The 16,967-nt window shown below is 45.9% G+C and overlaps 1 protein-coding gene across 1 annotated transcript in view; it reads left to right on the top strand.

Moving 5' to 3' along the window:
• The window catches only part of GRIP2 (glutamate receptor interacting protein 2), an 86,043-nt gene that overhangs the window by 45,430 nt on the left and 23,646 nt on the right, over positions 1 to 16,967 (top strand). Inside the window, exons 10-15 of the mRNA XM_086755193.1 lie at positions 70 to 195; positions 832 to 984; positions 1,211 to 1,397; positions 6,753 to 6,898; positions 7,543 to 7,623; positions 16,226 to 16,292. Coding sequence (XP_086611319.1) covers positions 70 to 195; positions 832 to 984; positions 1,211 to 1,397; positions 6,753 to 6,898; positions 7,543 to 7,623; positions 16,226 to 16,292 — 760 coding nt within the window. The remainder of the gene's footprint in view (positions 1 to 69; positions 196 to 831; positions 985 to 1,210; positions 1,398 to 6,752; positions 6,899 to 7,542; positions 7,624 to 16,225; positions 16,293 to 16,967) is intronic.

Below are 16,967 nucleotides of genomic sequence, written 5' to 3'. Positions count from 1 at the left end.
TCTTACTTGTTCTTTCTCTCACTTCTCCTCCCTGTCTGTGGTGATTCCTGCTCCCCTGGGTGCCATCAGTCAAGGTGCAGAAGAGCGACCACCACCACTGCTGGGACCCCTGTGTCAACTACTGTCACACCCACCACCCTGGGCACTGCAAGACACCCACTTGGAACCAGACGTCTGGACAGGATTACTGCAAATGTAACCCCCGTGCATGGCATTGCCCCCATCCCTGTGCATGTTCATTTATGTCATGCCTCTCCATTTCCTTAATACCCAACTCTGTAGCCGCAAGTGTCATTAATTTCCTCCTCGGTCACCTGGGTCTGTTTTCACAGGTCCAGTGCTGAGGTGCAAAATCAGTATCTGCAGCCCAGCACACAAAGGTCTGGTAACTGCAGTGAGAGTGATGTGCTGGGCAGACCCATACTTTCATGCTCTAAACCCACACCCCAGTGCCCAGTTTCATATGGGCAAGGGCACAAATGAGTTGATGCGGGACAAGGAGGGCAGATCTGCTGGCACGTGGTTATGTGATACACCAGCACATCCAGCTCAGCCCTGGTGCCACACATGTTAGCAGCAGGATTACGGTTGCTTTAAAAGTCTGTGGTGCTTAGGGACATGGTTCAGTGGTGGACTTGGAAGAGTTAGGTCTATGGTTGAACTTGATGATCTTAAAGGTCTTTTTCAACCTAAGTGATTCTATGACAAGGTTTTCACCTCAATCTTGAGCCCTGGAGCTAGGAAGAAGAATCTAGTTCAAACACGTTAGGTATTTGATGAACCCACTGCACCTTCCTGGGCACATCTTTAATATGCTCTGTATTTCCCTAGCTCTGGTGGCTGCCAACTTCTCGTCTCCCACCATGAATGCGCAGGGCTTCCCCTGCCAGAACTCGAACACGCTACCTCGCAGCTCCCACCCCATGAGCCCCCGCACCACCATGCTGAGGAGGAGGCAGAAGAAGAAGGAGCACAAGAGCTCATGTAAGAGTGGTGGTGGGCTGGGGCTGGGTTGGACGGGGCGTGCATGCTTGCCTTGCTGTCCTTGTTGTTGACTGTTAGCTGGGGTAGGACCATTCCTCTCAGCACCGTCTGTGCCTCCCTTGTCCTCTATCTCTGCCCTCCCCACTACTGCCAGAACGAGATCTATGACCAGACCTGCTACACTGGCTGTGGCTGCTCTGACCTTCTGCCTCTCTCCTCCTCTCAGTGTCGCTGGCCTCCAGCACGGTGGGTCCTGGCGGGCAGATAGTCCACACGGAGACGACAGAGGTGGTGCTCAGGGGAGACCCTTTGAATGGCTTCGGACTGCAGCTCCAGGGAGGCATCTTTGCTACCGAAACCCTGTCTTCCCCACCTCTCGTCCGTTTTATTGAGCCCGACAGCCCGGCAGAGAGGTTAGAGACCTTGCCCTTGGATGCTGATGGTGCTGCTGCTGAACATTTCATGGTTTGGTTTGTTTTCTCTCCTCAGAGGCTCATTTAGATATTTACTATCATCCTTGTAATATCTCCCATTCTTCACTGGGCATGGTTTACTGTCACTGCCATTTCTGCACTCGTCGGCTGACCACGGCCTCCCTCGCATCCCAGGTGAACGTCTTGGCACCAGGCTGCGGCTGTTCTGGGAGGAGGAGGAAGGGAGCATGTGTCTGTGTGAGAGCACCATTCCCATTCCTTCTTTTTTTTTCCCTCCCTTTTCCCCCCTTTCTTTCTCCTTAAAGCTTTTATCTGGTGCAGAAGAGGGAAAGATCTAAACAAGTGGGCCCAGCAGAGTGTTTTCTGCCTGGTTTCATTGTGGCAGAGCCCAGTTAGGTAAACTGGCCTTAAAGCCAAGGTTTTGAGCTCTTGTGGGATGGAAAGGAGAGCTGGTTTTGATAGGCAAATAAAATAGTGAGGGGTGAGAGGGCTGGCACTTGCACCCCTGTGCTGGTTTCACTTCCTGCCTGTGATTTCCGCTGGTGGTCCATCCTGACTAGGGGTGCTGGAGGTGCTCAGCGCCTGCTGCAGATCCTGCCCTGGGAGGAGAAGTCTCACATCAGAATGTGCTGATGGTTTGGTGTCCCTGAGCCAGCCCACGTGGATTAAACCCACGGAGGAGTAGTATGGCAGGGAACGCATCTGCATGCAAGTCCTTGCCGTGCAGACTGGTCTCTGTGGGGCAGCTTCTCCAGGCAGTGATGCAGAGGCGAGGTGGAGCGGGAGTGGAGCCTGGTGCCTTTGCCTGTGGGACAGGGGCAAGGGGCTGGCATGGGAAAGAGTTGTCCTGAGTGGTGCAGGTTTGGACAGATTTCAAAAGCCCTTTATGCCTTTTTTGTTTGTTTATTTTTTTCCAAATGAGGCTTACAAAGGAAAGTGATGGTGTTTCGTTTTTTTTTTTTTTTATCCTCTTATTACCAGGGTGAATTCAACTAACACTGGAAAGCACCAGACTTCTTTTATAAATCAGGCAGCAACAAAACCTGCTGTCCCAGGGGAGGAGAGAGGAGTGCTGAAATCTGCCTGGCTTTGCTTTATCTTCTTTCTGAGCCTGGAGCGAAAGGAAAGACTCGTGGTGCAGTCTTGCCCACTGCTCTCGCTCACGGCTGCCCACCCAGCAGGATTCCTGCTCTCCGGGCCGCTGCCTTCTGCTTTCTGGCGACAGGGAGCAATCCCCTCTGTGTTTGCAGCCTGGATTTGATTTGGGGTTTAAATCTCTGCGGTGTATTTCTTACTTTCCTAGACCGTGCTGCTCCTCCTAGCTGACAGGGAAACACTGTCTTTCCTCCTGGTCTTGAAGAGACAAGTGCACTGGGTTTGCAGTATGGTGAAAAAGGCAGTTTTATGTTTTCGTTTCACTTCTTGTTTCTTGCTGTCCCACAGAGCTTGTTTATGCTATCCTTCCTAGATACCTTAATCCCTGCCCTTGAGAGGTTCTGCTGTAACTGCAGCCCAACCCATTACAGCTGTTTTTCTCCCCTTTCCCAAGCTGGGCCCCTGCCTGAGGCTGGGCTGTGCACTTTCTCGTGCTGCAGTTGTTGCTTTTCGCAAAAGAGGGTGAGCGGTAGGGATACAGGGATTGGGCTCAGCAGCCCGGGTCTGTCCTGCCTATTTACACACTCCTGTGCAAGACCTGTGAATCTGAATTAGCTGTTGCACAAGGACATGATCCACAATTGCTTTGTCCATCTGGCTTGCTCTGGAGGAGCTGCCTTTTGGGTGTCTAGCAAATCTGAGTGCTGCCAGGATGGCATCACCCTCATTTCAGAGAGGTTGAACTGCCTCACATTTATTATCTGCTTTGTACTAGGTTTTGGCAGGTGGTTTGAAGCAAAAGCTTTCACCTCCCTGACTTGTGATTTGTTTTACAGCCAACAGCCTCTAATAGACCTCCCTCCCCACCTGTTGTTTTGTTTCCTGGGTGCAAGATGAAGCCTTTGGGCTCCAAATGAGACAGTGATTCAGCCCCTGTTATCAGCAGGGAGGGTGGAATAGGAAGATGCCTGCTGTCCCCTGTGACTGCCTTGAAACCACAGCTTTTGTGTCCTTCCTTCCAGAGCTGTCATTGACAGCAGTGGGAGAATATCTGGCTTCTCCATCCTGATATCCAAAATCAATGCTTCCTGCTGAGTTCCGTGTTTTCTGACTCTGCTCAGACACAGTTGTTTGATCATTGTGTTTCTGGCTTTTGAGTACAAAGAGTTTGCAAAAGGAAAGTTAACAGCTGGGTGAAGCTGTCAGTGAAGCTTAGATCATTTGGGGGCTAGGACTTGCCCAGCAATGTGCAAACACAGATGTGGAGACACACACAGATGTGCACGTCTGACCTGTGTGGGTCAGCTTGGGGGTGTGTAAGGGTATGATGGATCAGTTTCTGCAGCCAGCGATGTGGCCGTGATCATGACTGCTGCCACCCAACAGCTGGAGTCAACACGCAGATGCTGATGATGCTGAGTGAGATCTTCAGCGCATGTCCTGCTCAAGGCTTGAGTTCGCCCTGGTCTGTGTCTAGCAAGACACCTCCACTGCTCTGCTGCTGTCTTTAAGCTGAAGGAGTGAGTCATGACAAATCTCTGCAGCCCCAGGGAAACATTCCCATCATGAACTCCAGCACATCCAAAGGGGGCTGCCTTTCACTCAAGGAGATGCCTGTAGTCTTGATCTTTCAGATTTTATTTCTCCCATGATTTTGAAGCACTTTGTGAACTCTGATATTAGACCATCCATCTCTGAGACAAACACCCTCTCTTTGGGGAAGCCATCTGAAAGGTTTGTCTAGGATCCCACAGCAGAGTGAAGGAGAGGTCTGCAGGAGCCTTGGCTCCCAGGGCCCTGCTCCCAACACAAAGACACACGACAGTTGGAAACTGGTGTCTCTGGAGTTACTCTGAAGGGTTAACAGGCATGTCAGGTCTCCTTGCTCTCTCGAAGGGAGCTAGAAGGTTGTGGCTTCACTCCACAAACTTTTATGAACCTGCAAGACTGGGGGTTAAACAACTGTGAGTGATTGACTGAGGCTAGTAGTAAAAGAAATAAAATACTTCTGACCTAACAGAGCTATTGGCTGTAAAACACCAGGCAAATCTACCTTGAGTGAAGAAACACAAGAAATGGTTGTTTTGTGAGAAAGCAGCTCTGGTGGGAAAGGTGGCAAATGTTTGCTTTGATGCTGTGTAGAAGTGTCCTGTGATCTCCTAGCCCTTGTAGCTGAAATAGTGGTGCCAAAATGGATTTGGTCCTTGTGTGACCCTGAAATGACAGTGATGTCTGTGTGATGCAGATGTTGATCCCTCCTTTCGGAAAGGTGCATTGTGACCATAGGAAGAGAGCTCTTGATGCTGGAGGGGACATCTCTGTCGTACTCCTTCCCATCTTCATATTTATAAGCTGATATTTCCAAGTGCTGCACAGCCACAACTCCAGAAAAGGGCTCTAATTAAACTTGATGCAATTTATTCGCCAGGGTGGATTCATTTGTACACCATGGAGTTGTCTGTCCTAATCCAAGTCTCCTTGAATAAACAATTCTGAATTTACGTCTCATAAGATAGCCAGTGTTTTTCCATGGATGGCATGAACTCAGGCAGCAGTGTAAATATACTGCAAGTTTAATACCTTCCTACCAGTAAATTAACCTCCTTAGACTCTCTCCAAACTTGCTCATATCTCAGCTTTTGATGGGCCACCAGCAAAAACTGTTGTGCTTGTGTGTTTTTCTTGAATTTGAATGTGTGTATTTTTTTCTTGATCACCTGGCCTTTCATATGTGTCCTGTTGTTTGGAGGTGAATACTACAGCCAGTGTCCGTTGCCTTTGATCTTATCTTCCTGTGCCTGGAAGCTGTGGTACCGTGTTTTCTTGCAATTGAATTGGGTGTGAGTGATGAAGAGTGGCTGGAAGGATTAGTAAAAAACAAGCTGTCTTCTGTGAAATATCAGTGGAAGCTGACATCTAGAAAGGAGAGGGCAAAGGATGTGCGTGATCATTAATGAGCAGGGGAATAAAGATGCTCTGGAGGAGGCTCAAAACAGAATAGCTGATTCCTTCTGGGAAATCTTTATAGTAAAATACCTCCAAATGTAGAGGTGAACCTCTTGTTCCCATAACCCTCAACTTATTTTGGAGACCACTCTGTAGCTTATGTTAATGATGGAGGATGAAGGGTTTCCCAAGCTCTGCTCAGGTGGACAGCCTTATAGACAGGTGGTAAGAGGAAAATCTGAAGAGATATGGTTATAGCAAGCAACTGATGAAGGGTTTGGAGGAGAAGAAAGATGAGCAATTTCCCATGGCCAATCACAGGGCACACAACATTATTTTGTAGAGCCATGGGCTAGCTCTGTAAAGTGGATGATCATCTTGCTGGTGTTGCAGTATATGTTAAAAAAAAAAAAAAGAGAGAGAGAAGAGAGGGTGAATATTGAATGTAGTTGTTCATACATGAAAAAAACCGTGCTTAAAAATACAGAGGGGTCCCAAGAGACAAACCATGCTGTGACAGTATATCTCCAACATAGCCTTGCCATCGTTGCTTTTCTTCTGAAGTAAAAAAAAAAAAACAACCTGCTGATCTATGCTCTTGGAGAAAGTGGGTCTAAACCAAAAACCCCAAAGTGCCAGTTGTGGTTATATTGGCGGGATATCACATTGGAATAATATTGGCCTTTCGAGGCAGTTAAACAGTGTAAATGTACACTTGACTTCCAGAAATGCAATTACAAGGGATAAATGATTATCCAATTTGCTGAGACATTTCAGTGAGTTCATTGGATTGTAGCTCCAATGTTAGCCATGTGTTAAGCAGAGGGCTCCGTGCAATTTCCGGTGCTATTAGCTTGGTGACAGGCACATGGAAAGAGCTGCACGCTGTTAGATAGGGTAGGAGGGTGCATGCCTTTGTATTTACCACTCTCATCTCTTGGCCGTGGCGTTGACTTTTAGGAAGGTGAGGGTTACTTTTCTCTTCTTCCTGGAAGTTGCAGGAAACATGACCAAAAATGGTTATTTAGGAGCAAACTATGTCTGAAATCAAGCAAACCACAAGGGTTTATTGCCCTGAGACCATCCAGGGGCTCTTGGCCCAGGGATGGGCATTGCAGAATGAGTTATCTTCTTTTTGGGGCCACTTCTGCAGGTTTTGTCACTACTCTGTGTCTTGTAACAGATTTGCCTGGCAAAAGTAACCCATGGCTGATTGTGGGGTTGTTTTTTCTTCTTCCCTCTTCTTCCCTGCCTCTTTGTCCCCTTCCCCTTTTTTCCCAATGTGGACTGCAGGTGTGGGCTGCTGCAAGTAGGAGACAGAGTCCTTTCTATCAATGGCATTGCAACTGAGGATGGGACAATGGAGGAAGCTAATCAGCTTTTGCGTGATGCTGCGCTCACAAACAAAGTGGTGCTTGAGATTGAATTTGATGTTGCAGGTATGTTGCCAAAGGAATTGTTGCTCCTGATAACCAGCAGGGCTCTGCCAGTGCCTTTGCTAACCCATAGAAGGGAGTGTATTCACACAAATAGGTGGGGTTTTTGCTAGAGCTCAGAGGGAAGAGCGTTGTTCACTAATGTACACTGAGGTGGAGGGTCCTTCTTCTGGTCCTTTCATTAAATGCCTTGTGTTCACCACGTAGCTGAGATACAAGCCTAAGGAGTAGGTGAAGAGGCCACCTCCATGTCAAATATTTGCCCATTAATATGAACAGCATTTATATTAATTTACAGCCTTGAAGCAAGGAGAAAGCCAAAGCCATTGACTGGGGGCAAAATGCAACTTTATATTAAAAAAAAAAAGTAAAGTTTTTTTTCCTTTTACATTGACAGAGCTGCCTCAGTCTTGAAATACAGTGTGTACAGTGTGATGTGAGCACTTCACTTGATGTTCAGAGCATGTATTTTTAATGAGAATCCAAACTTTAACCTGAAGTCCACAGAGTCTTGAATAACAACCTTATTTGAACCAATAAAGCTGAGTTTTATGGGTGGAGGTTTTTTGGTTCCAGAGAAACCATCCATGCAACTGAAAACTCTCTCTTTTCTCCTGTTTTCTTTTTGTCCGTTTTTGGTTTTATAGAGTCTGTTATACCCAGCAGCGGTACTTTCCACGTTAAATTGCCCAAGAAAAGAGGTGTAGAGCTTGGAATTACAATCAGCTGTAAGTATTGATCAGACTTATGCTAGCAGTTGCAAGAGCTGCTGCTTTCCACCCTGGCACATCAGAGGGGCCCAACAGAGAGAGATAAGATTATGTGGGGTTTCCTGGTAGTGCTCGCAGTGCTTGTGGTTTATTCTGAGCTGAATTAGATGTGTGGTTCCTGCCTCTGTGAGCTGGCGGCTGCAGAGAAAAGCACAAAGGGTTGGGGCAAAGGATGTATCTCAACTGATCGGTTGGTCTATGCCACAGACTTATATTATATTATATTATATTATATTATATTATATTATATTATATTATATTATATTATATGTAATATTACTTTTATTTTCTTGTTCACAGTTGTATTATGTTCCTTTCAAAAAAGAATTGCCTGAGTCTGGTAGAACCCTTACAGGGAGAGGTGGAGGGAGGAGAGCAAGTGTGAGGTGAACCCACAGCTTGAAGGGTAGAGGGGAAACTGCCAAGAGAAGGAGGAGGATGAAGAAGGTGGCGGGCCTTACAAGTGAAGGGAAGGCACTTTAGGGACAGAAGAGTGCTGGACAGGGTTTGCTGGGAGTTGTTGCGTTGACTAACCCTAGTCATGGAGGAGGAGATCCATGTACCAGAACTTGGTGGGCACTGAGAGAATGAGACAAGCCTTTTTCTTTTCTCTGCTCACTCTTGATGAATTATCTTTGTTTCTCTTCTGATGCATATCTTTAATTTAAAGACCTTCTGGCTTCTTGGAGAGGATGCAGTAAGGGGATGGTGTAGGTAGGTCCATCCCAAATTTCTGGCCAAGTAGAGGTCTTTTTATGCCTTGCATCAGTGAACGTTTCCTTTATGGCAAATGTGAGCAGGTTGCACGTCACTCATCCCTCTTTCACTGCTGGAGGCTGCCACCACCTCTCAGCTGAAACAAAGCAACTTGTGAAACTGCAGTAATGGGATCTTGAGTCTAAGCCCTCGGGAGCGTGGACCCAGCTGTGTGTGGGGAACAGAGTCGCTAGGGACACGTTAAAACTAGGTTTCATTAAAATAGATAAGCTATTTGTAATTACCTCTTGGCATTTACAGCATTAGTCAGGGAGTTAATTGGAGGTGTTCTGGTCTAAGTGAGGTGATTCTCAAGAGTGACTTGAACATCAACAGGGTGACAGCTTTGCACCCTGTGTTATTTCTTCTCTCTCTCTTCCCAACTTCACCTATTTGTGCCACGAGGATAATCCTTGGAAATAACAGCACAGTATTTGCTTGGTAGCAAAATGCTTTCTGAAAGCAGCAGGGTATCCACAGTGACATTTCACTGACGGGGGAGCGGGGCACGGTGCAGCAGCCCAGCCCACGCTGGTTCCCAGCCTGCTGCCCTGCCTGCTGCCCTGCCATTGCAGTTCCTGGTAGCAAACAATTGCTGGCTTGAGCGTGGCCAGGGTTTCACCCCATTTAACTTTCAAAGCTTAGTCTGTATTTAGGGATGGAGAGCAAAATGAACCTGGGAGTTGCTAGCAAGAATATTAGTTTTTATTTGTGCAGTCGCACTTAAATGGGATCAGCTTCAGATGTGCATTTACACTTCAAATGTATTTTTATGTTGAAAGTGTTTTAATTTGAAGTTTGTTTAAAAAATTGATTTCACACACTTTTTTGAAATCATGACTAAATAAAAAGAAACTGACCCGTGGGTTTTAAATAGTTAGATACCCATTATCCAACTACAAAGCAGTTTTTTAACAATATAATAGATTTGATCTTTTTGATTGTTGAACATGTTTGCAGGACATTGTTTAAGTAATGCATATGCATAAACTTAAGATATATTTCAGTTCTTTACTGAGTCAAAGTAAATATTGTATTTACAAATGGAGCAAAAGAGAGCCATCTAGAAAATGCAGCGGCAAGGATGAAATGCTAGTTGAATCCTAATTCTGTTTTCATGTATTAGTCCATATAAGCATAAGTCCACAGGACCCTTAGCAGATTAGATCATCATTTTGTCACTCTGCCTCTGACCGGGCAGATAAATATACCAGTTTCAAACATTAAAACCAAAGCAAGCAGCCTTATGGTAAGTACCTCCTGCAGAGACATGATGTGCATGCAGGCATGATGTGATGCAAGCAGCAAGAGAAAAGAGGTAAAAATAAGTCTGTTTTGCTCAGTTCCTCCCAGTTTTGCTGATTTGAATCCTTGTATAGATCTAGAAACAGCTTTTATAGCTTTTCTTCTGTAAGGAAGAGTGCATAACTACTGTTTTAAAGTAGGAGACTTCGTTTACTGGCCTCCCATGTTGGATCCCTGTTCCCTACTCTATAGAACTGGGGCAGGTTAGACAGATGACAAGCTGGAGGGGTCAGCAGAAGACCTCCTGTACTGTTGTGGCCACAGAAGTGGGTTTGTTTGTAAACTTCGTGGTCCAAGGACGCTGTAGATGAAAGATCATAGAATTATAGAATAGTTAGGGTTGGAAAGGACCTTTAAAGGTCATCCAATCCAACTCCCCTGCAAGGAGCAGGAATGTCACCAACCAGATCAGGTTGCTCAGAACCTCATCCAGCCTGGCCTTGAATGTTTCCAGAGATGGGGCATCAACCACCGTTTTGGGCAACCTGTTCCAGTGTTCCATCACCCTCATTGTATAAATGGACATCCTTATGTCCAATCTAAATCTACTCTCTTTCAGTTTAAAACATTACCCCTTCTCCTATTGCAACAGGCCCTACTAAAAAGGTTTGTCTCCAAAGATGAGATGCTTTTGTTGAGTTTTAACTCTTGGCTTCAGCAGGCTCATCTGTAGTTAATTCCTCTGTCTAGGAAGGTTTGCCGCTACCTTCTTACACAGGCAGAAAGTGTTACGACTTCGTCAGAGGAGCACTACAGAAATAAAAGTGATCAAGTTCTTACTGTGCTGTGGCTCTCAGAGCTAATTGGGAGATAGGATAAATAAAGGGGGAGAGAGCAGGGTTCTTGATGGATGCGTTGGAAGAATTTGTCTAATGGAACTGGCTGCAGGAGGAACCATAAATCTGCTGGAAAGCCTCATAAAAGGGCTGAAAACGCAGGAGGTTTTTGTATGAGGAGGGCAGGCGCTGCTGGTTCTGGTGTGAACATACAGAGAGAGTCTGTGCTTGCTCCTGGTGAGGGGAAGGTGTTTGCTGAGGGCACTCGTCTTCCCTGAGATCTCTGGGTTTGCTAGAAAGAGAAGGTTTGGGTTGGGTAAGCCCCTGGTGTGGTCTGTGTGCACGCAGACAGGTTTCTTCCCCCTGCTCAAAACAGCATGGCAAAGGGATGCAGCAAATTAAGACACATGATGCAAATATTTGCATATAGCATTGTTTCCTCTTCCATTCCCCAAAGGATGAAAAGGAAATCCAAGGGGTGAGTCTTTCACATGCTCTGCTTTGTATTTCTGTGGCACCTCAGTGCCCTCAAGTCTCATTTCAGTCTCCTATGTTTGCTAAATTAAAATTAGCTAAGTAAAACACCGAAGCTGACTCGCATGCACTGCTTCCTTGCACTTTGTCCAGGGGTGAAGGGACCAAAAAACAGCAAAATCACTCCCATTTTCTCCATACTACAGTTCCTTGGTTTCTGTCCCAGGGAGAAGGCTGCATTTTTTTTTTTTTTTTTTTTTTGAAAACTGCTGTTGTGGTTGAGGAGCGAAGTGTGCTCTCCTTTCCGCTCCGCGGGGCTGAGAGCTGTGCAGGCTGTGGGGCTCAGGTGTTTGCGGAGACCTCCGAGGAGCTCTGAACAGTGAGGAGGCAGAGATGTGCAAACTGAGGTTTTTGACACAGGGATGTGAAGGTTTGGCTTGTTAGCCTGAACTACTCATCTCCGTTAGCAGAAGACATGCCCTAAGTGCTGCGATCTTGCTGGCTGCATTCAGTTTTAGTGATACAGTTATGCCTCTGTAAGTTTTATGTGAATCTCTTGCAAATTAAAATCTCCAGCAGTGAGAAGCTAATAGCGGTGTATTGTTGTATGATCAATACTCGACCTCTTAAAATAAGATATGGATTTGTTATTTAGCCTCTGGAAAATGATAGATGATTACACAAAAGATTGCTTTTTGTGGTTTTGTGTGGGGTTTTTTTTTGTTTGGTTTTTTTTTTGTTGTTTTTTTTTTTTTTTTTTTTTTTTGTCTCAAACATCCTCTCCAAGGGCTAGTTGTGAAATTTGCTGCAGGGTACAGCTGTGGTGTTGTTGCTGTTTAAACTGAAATTACCATTTGTTTTAGCTATGCATTAATGCTTTATATAGCATGTTTATCAAATTACCTTTATATATCTTAACAAATCAATTCCTGTGCCCTTGGTGTGAAGTACTGCAGATAAGGAGTAGGTAGTATATCTGCTTGTGGGCGATAAAACCGGAATTTGGATAGATAGATAACTTCGATTAAGTCGCTTAAGCAGTATAATCACTGTCCTAGCGAGAAGATGGATGTGTGAGCTGAGGAAATCTAGCTTTGCTGGGGCTGGATTAACCCGGGACCTGCCGCCAGCCTGGCAGAGTGTCTGCGAGCGGCGGTGCTGTCCTACCCCCCTGCTGACACTCAGCTGCCACTGGGATTTGCAGCTGATTCACTCTGGTGCTTTTATCGAAGTGGGATATTCTGTCCTGGTTTGGCTACCTGGAGATTTTGAAAGGAAGAGATCTGCGGTGGGGTAAATGTCCTGCTGGAGGCACCGGTAATTTATGCACCTGCTGCTAAAACTAATGAATGGTAGGGGAAAAAGTTGGTACTGAGAATCTGATTTTCACTGCAGCTTTTTGTAATCAATTCTGATTTGCTTTTATTCCTCTTCTCATTCTTTAGCTATCCTGAGATTATTGGGTTTCTGATTTTCTTTGTTTTTTCCTGTTTATAAATGCTTGCTTTCTTAAATGTGTTCTTATGGCATTATTACAATTTCTTAAATTACACGTTGGCAGAGTGCTGCTTTGGCTTGGTCACTAACAAAGGGCATTTATAATGGGTTGATGCGTGTGAGATGCGTGCTCGTGCTCCTTGGAGAGGAATAATTTACCAATACGAGTCATTATGCATTCTATTAAAACACAAACTGGACATGTGTTTCTGGCCTTGTCATCCATCACAGAGTAAACGCCAAGCGAGCCAGAGTCCCAGTAGAGGTGGTGAGAGACTGAAAGCAATTTATAAAAAGTAAATAACAGTATTGATCAATTCACCTTTTTATCGCTGCCCTGTCACCACTGCCAAGCTGTGTTTTCATTTTGAGTTTCTCCCCCACTCCATGCTTCTGCCTTCACCAGCTGCTGATTTATGGAGCTTTCTCTGGGCCACTGAAGCAGGTTTAAACTATCTTTTATACTGGTAAACCCACCAGAAATACAAATATATCTGAAAAAGAGCCTACTTCCACCTGAAGTGGTGTGCCATAGCAGATGGCCACAACCTGAGCGCCGGCCGAGAGAGAACACGGGTTTCTGCACACCAGCATCTGCCTCTGTACCTCGGTCCGTCTCTTCCTGTGACTCCCGTTGCTGCCATCTCCATTGTACAAACGGGAAAACAAGACCCAGAGGCAGGGCTGAGCATCCACACCACGTCTTCCTGCAGCAACAGAATTACCAAGGCAATGTCCTCTGGAGAGAAATAACCACATCGACGGCAGAAACAAAGGGATAAAGACACTTTACTCATCTGTGCAAGCGTCTTAACTCCAAAGACCACAGCCCTAATAAAATAATAATCTAGTTTAAGGGTTTGTTTTTTTTTTTTTAATCACAGGCAAATTGGAAATGGTTTATCCAAAATCTCACCAGGGATGTATATATCTAATACCTCTGACCTAGACTCAGCCACCACTCAGTGAAGTTGCAGCTCTCGCCTGTTGATAGGCATCCGTTACACAGAGGCACGTTGTCACCCTGCATGAACAGCCCAGGACATTTAAAAACATGGGTCCCAGGGAGATGGGGCGGTTGGGGGCAGCCTGGTCCCAGCTGATGGGTGGAGAGCCCAGCTGGGCGCTCTCGGGGGGCACTGGGACGGTCTTTGGGGTGCCAAGGGTGAACTGATGGAGTTGGTAACTACTGGGTTTTAAATGAACAGCAAGTGACTGTTCTGTGCTCTGAGATTTTGTTATCTTAACTTTGTATTTCATGCCTCTGGAGAGAGAATGATTATTCATTAAGTGTCTGTAACTTCTAGTTCAGATTTGTAGGTGCTGACTAATAATGATGGGTTTATAAAGCCTTTCAGTTTTATATTAAGTTATTAATTAAAGCAGAGGGCTGCAATTTATTAAATTTGGGTACTCTGATGGTAGGGACAGTTATGTGCAGTTGTACATGTCTCTTCCATTTAACTGAAGTCTCAAGAAAATAGATTTGGAAAGCACAACTTCCAAAAAAAACCGCACAAACAAAACCCGGAATGATTTTTCCTTAAAAAATTGCTTTGTTTCCTAATGGACAAAGCACTTGCTTTGCCACCCTTGCTTCTGACAGGGGAAGCTTGTGCTGCGTTCAGTGCTGACACCAGCTGCGGAGCTGCAGAAGGATTAGATCTCGTGCTCTGCTCAGAGACTGACTGTGGGCAGAATCTCCCCATGGGTCACAGGACTTCTAAGGCAGACGCTGAGATAAACACCATTTCTCAGAGCTTGAGGCACGTTGTTGTCTATACTTGCTGGTTTGGTTTTTTTTCTTCCCATACTCTTTGCTCTTTTGAGCGTTCGCGGTCTCTGGACATGTTGCTCCAGCTGTGACTGGGTCAGGTTTAGAGCTGGCCGTCCCCAACCCATCACCAGGACGGTGGAGATCCTCCCTAACCCCTTTCTGTCATGCTGCCTCTGCTTTGAAACTTGTAAACAAACCTTGGAGTGAAAAGTATTTTTGCTAACCTGGATCATTTTGACAGAACCAGGCTAGGGAGCAATTAAACATGCAGCGGTGCCAGCCTGACCCAAGGCTCGCTGTGGTAACGGAGTCTCCCATAACCACCGCTTGGACCACCTCTCTCAAAACACATCTCCTGTATTGAAAAAGAGAACAGCAGTAGTAATAACAGGATGATACATCTCTGTCCCCTGTGCTGTCAGCCCACGGTGTGTGGCCTTTTCAATCAGAGAGGGGATTTCTGCATTTCTGCTCCGCCCCATCCTTCCCTCCCACCACTCATCTCTGCCTGGTACATGTCGGTCTATCTGCTGTGGACAGGTTGAAGATAGGCATGAGCCCTCAGTGAATCTCCAGAACCCACCTGCTTCTCTTCGACCCACAGCTGCAAGCTGAACATGAGCGTCCAGACCAAAATTGCTTGGCACCAAGCAATTTTCCCCATGGTCCAGTAAGACATGGGGAAAATAATTCTTCCAGGCTCTCTACTGTTCAGCAGTTGCATTGCCATGACTGTTATAAAATCAGGCACGGTCTGCTCTTTGCCATCTGACCTAACTTTTATACTCAGCCCTGCTACGACTGAAACTGGCTGTCTTTTTGCTCTGTTCACTACAGAAGGTTTAGTTATATCTGGGAGAGGGTATCCTTAAAGGTAGCGGGTTAGCACATGTATTTTTAAATCTGATAAATGAACGTAAACAAAAGAAAAATTAGAGCAAAGAGGTTGGTGAGATGAAGCACCTATTTCTTTGTCTGACTTTCTGGGATGTTCTCTAACTGCTGTTCAGGCAGGATCTCTGCCTCACAGATATTTTAATCTCTGACCTGCACCTGATATGTTCAGTTGCTGTGAGTTTCTTTCTTCCCACGCAGTTTCTGCTGAGAAGCTCTGTCAGCTTTAAATGAGATGATGCAATTCCCATAGCAAAGCAGGAGGGAGTGATGCGGGGTGAAAAGGATGCTCTTGGCATGCTTGGTGTATGGATGACAGAGAGGTCGGGAGGGGTTCAAGTCGTAGATCTCTTGGATTTCTCAAGAAAGCAGCAGGTCTTGCAGGCAAATTTGAAAATGCAAATGCTCCCAGAGATGTGTACTTTCATCTTGCATGGACTGAAAAAGTTATCAGGGTCAGGCAGGAGGGAACAGTTGGAAACCACCCCTTCCAGCTCCAGCGCTGAAATCAGCCCTGATTTATCGGGTTGTATGATGAAGTGGCCTGGGGAGCTGAACCAGCTGGAAAATGGTGTTTTATCTAATTTTTCCTGGGTTATTGTCCACCTGGAAAACTTCCCAGTATGCTTCACTTCAAGAATGCAGAAATGCTTCTCTTAACCACAGCGCTGAGCTGGGAAGTCCCTAGGCAGCAGTGCTAATGTCTGACTGCTGCCACAGCCATTGACTCACTTGCTCTCTTGTGCCGGAGGTGGGGGCGAGTGGGTGTTTAACAGTGCTGGGGTCGGGCAATCCCACCTCTTGCTGCTGGACACCGCATGTCCTCCCCTTCAGGAGGAGTCTGAAGGAGGCAGCTAGCTAACTTGGGCAAAGGGCAACCAATAAACTTTTGCAGGGATTCGCTACTTCTTTTTTTTTTTTTTTTTCTTCTTCTGGTGTGGCTTCCAGAGTTCAAGTGTGAAGCATCATTTTGTCAAAGGAATATAAATTCCTGGTCCTTATGACTCCTCCTCCCTATTAACCATCCTTGTCCTAGATAGCGGACTCAATACTAAGCTTTGTACTCGTGTGTCTCTTGCAGCTGCAAGCAGGAAGCCTGGGGACCCTTTGATCATCTCTGACATCAAGAAGGGGAGCGTAGCACATAGGTGAGTGCAGAATTTCCCATCTCCCAAACCCATTGCAAAACATCTGGCCCAGTAATGACAGCTAGAATGAAGCCCAAGCAGTAGCACTTGGGTCTGGATTTTGCCAGCATCCATCCTAGAGATTGGTCTCAGACCATAGTAGGGTTTGCAATAAAAACTGTCTGTATTGAAGAAAGTAGAGTTGAGCTCATGGAGATGGTGGCCAGGGCACTGATTCAGATTTCTGCTGACCCTATAGGAGAAGGATGTTTGGCATTTAAGAGCATATGGTAAAGGGCTTCCTGTATCCCATGAGGTGCTATGGCTCATCAGGTAGTTTGCTGTGTCTCAGCTCCTGCTGCGGTGAAGAGAGTGAGTGAATTGTGGGCACTGGTGGAGAGCTGTGCAAATAACTCAGCGTTTATTGATTTCACCTCTGATCCCAATGCCTCATAGCAAGGCTTTCAGAGGAATTTAGTGCTGCCAGAGGGCTAGTTTCTAAAAGTACTCATATAGGACTTTCCATAAAAGGCAGAATATCTGTCAGCTAAACATCAGGCATTTTTCAGTGCGGTAGATTACCCGGGCTGTATATCTAATCTTCCTGCCTTGTTCTGTGTTGATGCATACTTTACACGAACTTCCTCTCTTTAAATTACAGTTGTCCCAGACTTGGTTCATGGTTGTTTCCCAGAA

The sequence above is a fragment of the Chlamydotis macqueenii genome, chromosome 10 (genome assembly GCF_036417535.1).
Source record: "Chlamydotis macqueenii isolate bChlMac1 chromosome 10, bChlMac1.mat, whole genome shotgun sequence".
Classification (NCBI taxonomy): Eukaryota; Metazoa; Chordata; class Aves; order Otidiformes; family Otididae; genus Chlamydotis; species Chlamydotis macqueenii.
The sequence above is the reverse complement of the archived record's forward strand: the minus strand, read 5'-3'. Positions and strand labels throughout refer to the sequence as shown.